Source organism: Gracilinanus agilis, chromosome 4, assembly GCF_016433145.1.
Source record: "Gracilinanus agilis isolate LMUSP501 chromosome 4, AgileGrace, whole genome shotgun sequence".
Taxonomy (NCBI): Eukaryota; Metazoa; Chordata; class Mammalia; order Didelphimorphia; family Didelphidae; genus Gracilinanus; species Gracilinanus agilis.
The window spans coordinates 394,754,963-394,762,838 of NC_058133.1; the positions used below are offsets into that span (position 1 = coordinate 394,754,963).

The following is a 7,876-nucleotide window of genomic DNA, read 5'->3' on the forward strand; positions in this document are numbered from 1 at the left end:
TCCAAAAGCAGATTAGACTATCCTAGAATTTAGCAGCTTCTTCCTTATTGGAGGTCTGTAAGCATAGAGTGGGTAACTTTACTCACTTATGTTGCAGAGAAATTTAGATTGTACTAGGTGGGGTTCTATAGCTTCTCCTTCTCTTAGGTTCTGTGATAGCAGGTTCTGTGCCAGTCTTATTTCTGATATGCCCTAAGCTAAGGTATTTGACTGTACCTTTAAAAAAATCTGATTTTATATTCCAATTTTTAAATGTATACTTGGGTTCTACTTTAAAGGCAGTATTATATAGATGACTTTGGGTTCCATTTTTCCCATATATAGAAAGGATCATCTGAATTTCTTGTGCTTTTAAAAATAATAATTTTAGTTTATTAGCTGCTAAATTTTCCTGCTAAAAAGTTTTACCTAGTTCCTGAAGTGGCACAAATAAGGACACTGGAAACAGACAATAGTCTGAGTTCAACAGGACAAAAGAGGAAAAGAAACAAGGAAATGTTGTGTGTGAATGAATCTAGAGTGGTATTCACACTTCTTGACATAAGACTCCTCTCTGCAAACAAAAAAAGACCCATGACTTACAAAGAGGGCATTACAGTTGCTGGAGCATCACCTGTCCAATGGGAATATAAATGGTAAATGGCAGCTAACATTTCATTTGGAAGCTTTAACAGGCAAGAAACTCTACCTTTCTTATGGGTGTGCCAAAAAAAAAAAAAAGTCACTGCAGGTTCCAGAAATATACAGCACTTTAACAACATGGAAAAGAATACCAACAGTTTCACAGGAAGTATTCCACCATGATCCTGAGGCAGGATTCCATTTCTCTTCCCAATCTAAGCAGCCATTAATTGATTGTCAACAAAAAGGTGGTGTGGAGAAGCAGAATGATTAATGCATTCAAACTTATATAGTAGTCAACTACTACTACCTCTTAAATAGGGATTATTCACATTGGCTCACCAAAGGAAATTGAAGGTTACTCTAAAGTGGGGAGAGGGGAAAAGGACTCATTGTTATCCACTGTTCAGAACATTTCTAGAACTATAATCTGACTATATGATAAATGCACTTAAATAAGCTTGAAAGGTAAATCTTCATCTCTTAAAAGTGGCTTTGATCTTCAGAAACAGCCAAAGCAATTCAAAGACAATTTTGGAAAATATTAATCAGCAAAAGTTAATTAGTTTGTACACTATTATTAAGGGGGGGAAATAAGTAGATTGGGCAGTTAGGTAGCTCAAGGGACAGAGGTCTGGGCCTAGAGTCAGAAAGACTTGAGTTCAAATCTGTACTAATTCACTTATTAGCTGGGTGATTTTAGATCAGTAACTTTGTCTCTGCCTCAGTTTCCTTATCTGTATAATGGTGATACTGATGCTGTGAGGACCAAATGAGATAATAATTGTTAAGTAATTAACACAGTAACAGGCACATAGTAAGAGCTACATAAATGTTAGCTTTTTTATTAGATAAGAAAATAGGAAGCCTAGCACACTAGAAGGCTACCTGGCCTTAAAAAATCAAGAAGACCAGGGTCTGAGGTCTGCCTCTGAGGCATACTAGCTGTGTTTTGTGCGATTATGGGCAAGTTGCAACCTTTTGGTATCCCAGACACTCTACACAACTCTAAGTTACTAAAAGGCTGTGCTATGTAGCTGGGGAGGGAATTTCCAGTCTTGGGGAATGCCTATACTAAAGAAATCACATATCCAGATCAAAAAAATCAATCTATAAATAAAAAATAGTAAAATATAACCCGATTGATGGTAATGACTATTTTGTAAGCTCTTGGACAAGAAAGTGAGCTCTAGGATGCTAGGAAAAAGCTCTGCAAGAACTTCCTTGTCCTTTGCTTTTAACTTTCTTAAAGGTGATTTTTACCTGCTTTTATCTTCATGTGAGCTACTTTACAACCATCTTAGAGACTGCTTTCATCTGGTATTTTAATGTTTTGTTAAAGGGACTGGTTATTAGAAACCTCAGATTGAGTGATTCATTGCACCAGACTAAACCATGCCCCAGACACTGGCCCACAGTAGGTACTTAATAAATGTTTGTTGGTTTAAATGAATCTCTTGTGCAACTTTCTCTGTAAGCCAATCCAAAAGAGAAGCTACAAAGAAATATTTGGAGCAATGGCAGCACGACTGGATTGAGTTATGTAACTTCCTAAAGAGACTACTCTGAAGAGAGACATTTTTATGGAGGCACAAGTCCTGGTCAATCTGATTGATTCAATCCAACAAACAATAAGCAGGGGCCTGGGCTTGATGCAAAGATAAAACAAAACAAAAACACCCCACGAATCCCTGCCCTCTAAAATTTTATAATCTAGCTTACAAGCACTCAAAAATATCTATTAATTTTATAGCCACACCTCCCACAGGAGAATTCAATGTCAAGTCAGGTCCAGGCTGGAATTCATCCAATGGAATTATTCAAATGTCAAAAGAAACACTGATAAGCCAAGTCTGGCTACACAAAGTCCTTCTCTTGTCTTTCTCACAAAAAGCACAATAGCCAAGCTCTGGTGCATTAACACAAAACAACTACTGCTATTTTAAATGTCATATACTTTTTTTTAAAAATTATGCTAAAGTGCTTCTCTGACACCTCATCCTGGCTCAAGGTGACTGAGTTCACCAAGGCTATAGCTGTGGAATCCCCAGGTCCTAAACCAAATTAAGTAGAAGTGTAGTGATGGATTGTGGGTATTGTAGTTTGAAAAACAGTTCAAAGTGGCTTATCCTGACAAGGTAGAACACCAGGTAATGAATTAGTCTTTTGGGTCATAGCAACTCATGAAAGTATAGTGTAAAGGGGTAGAAAGGGTATAAATAACATTGGTAGAGGATATATCCACCATGATGAAATCATGGATCTTTGAGAAAGGGTTCTTTTAAAAAAGAAAAACAAGGAAATACATATTTATTGACTGCATGGTAGAACAAATTATCATTGCAGAATTAAGGTGGCCTCTATACAAACATTTACCAAATTATAGCAAGGCTTACCCTAAAAGAATTGTGAATAAAGGCAATACAGTACAGTAGATAACGACAGGTACACAAATACCTGGCTGCCTCTGATATATACTAGCTAAGTTATATGCCCCTGGAAAAATAACTTAACCTCTGAGCAAGACTCTAAGATCATGAGGTACAAAAAAAGAGCCCATCTGTATTGGTAGAGGGTGTTTCCTCTACCAGAGAGTTCAGTAGGTTCCTTAGACCAATGAAATCACTGAAATCAATTCCTAAAGCTAGCCAGTTGGGGGGTGAGGGGGGAGGCTGAGAATAGCAGAAGCATTCCTTTTAAAAATTCATTCAAAGCAGTTACCTTTCATTTTGGATACCTGGGAACACAACAATTCATCATTAAAACAGACACACAATGTATCCCTGGATAGGAGCCCTTTAGCATTTTCAATTTTGTTATCCTGCTTCTTTTTTCTCAGGACTGATAGTGGAAAGAGATATCAGTCATGAAAACTAGGTTTAGACATGACTGTCTGACTAAGCTGGGAAATTGATAGAGAAGAAAACAAGTTTTTGATCACTAATCTTAATAATGGCACACAGAAAAGGTCCCATTAGGCTATCTGGGTCTGTTGTTTTGAAAATTATCATTGGAGAACTTAGGCGTCCTATATGAGCTGCAGAGGAAAGGTACTGGGAATTGATAGCTAGAAGGGAATTAAAAAAAACAACAACAAACAAACAAAACTTGTCTATCAAGTAGCAGCCACAGATTGGAGAAGGGAATATTTGAAATTTTCCACAAACTCAGACCATGCAATTATAATAGAAGGTTGCTGTACTATAACTCACTGATAGTTTCCCTTCTGCAAATAACAAGTCACTTCATCTCTCTGATCCTCAGTTTATTCATCTATAAAATGAGAGCTGAACTAGGTAACCCTTGAAATTCCTTCTAACTATAGATCTTTGAACCCATGTCAGTTATCTAGGGGCATAGCCTTACTGAGTGTCAGTAAAAACAGGAGTATCCTTAGTGGAGATGCCAGAATTCCAAAAATCACTTCTCTGTGGACTAGGAAGCTCTTTTATGATCAGAAATTGTGGTATTGGAGTAATCAGTTATATTCTCACTCAAAGACCTGTTGGCATAAGTCAATGTCAGACAATTAGAGACCACTTCAGAAGGGGTCCAACTTGTAAAGAGCAAGAAAGATATGAGATCCTTTGACAGCAGAATGAATTTCCATCTGGGAGGGAGGAGTGAAAGACTGAAGATTCCAGCTGTGCACCCCCCCCCCCAAAGATTTAAGGCTCTTTATTTCCCCCTGAACCACTATAATATGCTGATCTAAGGGAAGAGAATATATTCATAGGGAGTACTTTTCTTTTTAATATTCTCATTCTTTCCCTTTCAAATTGGACTTATAAAGATAAGAGTAATGAGGAAGGATATCAAGGAGAGAAAAATCTATAGAAAAGAGCAATACAATACTAAGGGAAAAGAAGTGCCATTTTTTTTTGAACACTGCCCCAAGGGCACACAAAGGAAAATCATCACAAATCACAAGAATGCCTCTAAAAAAACCCCATGAGAACAATCCCATAAAATCCACTAGAACGTTAATTTTGAAAGTCACCAACTCTTAGGTGACTAGATGACTTGCTAATACAGTTTAAAGGGCTTAGTTCACTGTCAACAGCCGTTTGAACAAGAATATGTTGCTAACTCCCAGGCAAACAAGGAGACTGAAAGTAAACAAACTTCTGTTCACAGTACTATTAAATCACTAAGGTTATTCTGCAAAGAGATAAGAGGCAGTCCCCAGATAAAACCCTGCCAGATATTAAATAAGAATGACTATAGTAATAAGATTATATGTTACAGGAACACACTGAATGAGATTAAAATGAAGGACTAAAAATCATCAGTGCTAATGCAAAAAGCACAGCCTTATCATAAACTAGATTACACTTTATTCAAGCACCAGAAAAATCACTAGTCCTCAGCCATGGGGTCCTGATTAAGCATTTAGTCTCCTACAGCTCAAATATTTCCCCACTAGAACTCCAGGTTTCATTCTTATAAGTATAAGAAGAAAATGTAACAACTCAGGGCCAGAAATGGAATACATAGTACACTAAATTGCTACAAAGAGCTGAAGGGGGGGGAGGAGGAAAAGAGGAGGAAGGAATCCCAAAAGACAATCCTTTTTGTAGTCAGAGGAAGAAACACTTACAAACTGATTAGGAAGATGAGAAGAGAGCTAACATGCTAAAAACTTAAAACTCAAGAATGGGAGTCACAATTCTGAAATGCTGCCTTCTCTGTGTTGTAATTAAAACTCTAGGAGTCCTGGCTGGAAGACAGGGCTGTACACCATGCAGCGTTACACAGTGACTGAACTGGCTGGGTGAGCTCTGTTATATTCCAGCATTATGTAAAGAACCTCCTTACCCTATATACATACATATATACATACACACATATTTATATATGTATATACATATTTATATATTTACATAACATGCACACATATTTATATGTATACACATATACTTATATACATACTCATATTTATATGCATATATATTCCCATATGTTTATATGTATGCATATACACACTCAGTATATATTGATTTCCAGAAAAACATTTAGAAAGGTTATCCTCAAAAGTTAAATGCTCTGACTGCACATGCATAATCTATATCAAAGTGCTTGTCTTCTCAAGGAGGGGCAAGGGAAAGATGAAGGAATTTGGAACCATGAATGTTAAAAATGGTTTTGACAGGTAACTGAGAAAAAATAAAAACATTCTTTAAAAAAAAGGTAACTGCTCCTGCTACCACCCCCACCCCCCACCCCAGTTTCTCTACAACTTTCGATCCCTCCCCTTCCCCTCACTCATGTCATTTTCTTCTTCCCACCCACTCTTATCTCCTACATCAGGTTAGAAACATAGAATTCTGTCCTTCCATCCTTGGTTCAGGTAAGATTGAATTCATTATGCCACAAACTCAAAACTCCTTTCCCTTAAAACACATAGAAATCATCTGATTTCTCTAAGAAACTGGGGGACCTGCTTATTTAAAATCTTGACTACTCAAATTATCTCCTCCAGATACTGATGATGCCATCATTAACCATCAGTGGAGACCCATGTGGAAAATAAGGGTGGCAAAGCTGAGAGAGCAAAGAAGGTGGCTTTGTTCAACAAAGTGTTTCATCTGAAATCTACAAAATCAACTGAGGAAGGGAGGAGGAGGAGAGGCAATGCGTAGTCCCCGAATTTTAAAAAAATGTACATAGTGTGGAAATGTCCCCCTGCAAAGTGTCCTGGTAGGTCATAAACACTACACAGTGCTGCATGCAGTTTAAGTACAGAGGGGAACAGCCTGCCTTGGGCAGAGTAGCAGGAATGTACTGTACACAACCTGACCAAACTGTAGAGAGAGCTAATGCATACCTTTCAGCCTTCTGGAATTTCCATTCTTTTGCTGTTCTTCTTCCTCATTAATGGTGAATAAACCAGGGGGATTTGGCCTTGGACTGGTCTTCTTCAACCTCTCTTGTCGGATAGCAGTAGCTGATCCAGGCATGTCGCTGCCACTCGGGGGGGGGGTTTTGTTGGTTGGTTTGTTATTAAAAATATATGTTTATGTAATTGCAGCCCGGGTGAAGCTGCTAGCTTCTAAGCTGCCGGATCATTTGAGCACTTGTAATAGATCCCCTACGGGTAAACAGTGTGCAAACAGCTGACAAATACTACTATCTGCTTGGCAGCGGAGGGCCTGCGGTTCCCCCCACCTGCCTCCCCCACCCCACCTCCCTCACAAGCCCCTTCCCACTCACTCTCCGCATTCACCCATCCCTGCACTCTCAAGGAAAGCCCTGATTAAAGGCACAGTGCATTGATCCGATGCTTCTCTCCACTGGCTAACCTGTTCAATCAGATCCCAGAGCACAGCTTTTCCTTCCTGCGGCAGCACCCTTCTCCAATCTTCTTCCAGCTACAGCCCACTAAAATATTCAGCACGCAACACAAGAGGGGAAAATATGATACGCCACCGTTAACAGTTGCCCTGACAACCCTGACATATCCTAATCAAAGGAGGGCTGGGAGCGTCTCTGTCTCCCCCAGCTGCAAAGCAGCAGCTTGCTGGAATGCCAGGTCCTGGGAACTCAAAAGCAGCGTGAACCTGGGCAGCTCCTTTCCTTCCCAAAGCAGCAGCAGCAGTGGCCTTGGCAGCAGGAGTCAGCGAGGCAGCGGCAGGATGGGAGGAGGGATGGAGTTTTGCTTGCACAAGCATAGGAGGATTCAAGTCAAGAGAAAAGGCTCCAGGCAGGGAGCCTGATTTTTTTTTGTTGTTATTTGTTTTGCTTTGTTTTTTGTTTTTTTTTTGGCCAGGTACTCAATTATTACACTCGAAATCCCTGGTTGAATCAAAACCATGGCTGGGATTGTCTCCCATCATCTCAAGTCCAATGTCCCATCCAAGACTTCCTGGCATCCTTTATATATAAACATAAGCATACTCCTCCCACAAACTTTGCCAGTAGCTGTCAAGAGAGACACTCCCGTTGTGCACCCAGTACAAAGTGGTCTCCAAAGGCGGTAAACTGAACGATTCTGCTTGATATCCACAGAGATCATAACTTGGAACACATTCAGAGCACTTCAATGACAAGTTGACAGAAGAGAAATGAATAAATTAGTTCTGCAGAAGAGAAAATGCTGCCACAATTAGGGCTCATCCAGAAAACTTTTCCTTTATTGCACAAGCAAGTTGCTACCAGCAATTCTGGGTGTTCCTGGTAATTCATAGTCCTTGACCCAAATTTCTTTCTCCTTTTTAGGCTCTTATCTCTAAGGCAGACAATCCTAGAACCATTC

General features: G+C 39.3%; 1 protein-coding gene across 7 annotated transcripts in view; it reads right to left on the reverse strand.

The window, feature by feature from the left end:
- Positions 1-6,740, reverse strand: part of MAP7 (microtubule associated protein 7) — a 203,450-nt gene extending 196,710 nt beyond the window's left edge. For 3 of the 7 annotated variants that reach the window (XM_044677075.1, XM_044677076.1, XM_044677073.1), the window contains exon 1: positions 6,449-6,714. In XM_044677075.1, coding sequence (XP_044533010.1) covers positions 6,449-6,581 — 133 coding nt within the window. In that variant the 5' untranslated portion in view covers positions 6,582-6,714. Of the gene's footprint in view, positions 1-6,448 lie in introns of all 7 variants that reach the window. The other 4 variants (XM_044677080.1, XM_044677077.1, XM_044677078.1 and 1 more) reach the window with 4 other exon arrangements.
- Positions 6,741-7,876: the final 1,136 nt, after the last annotated feature.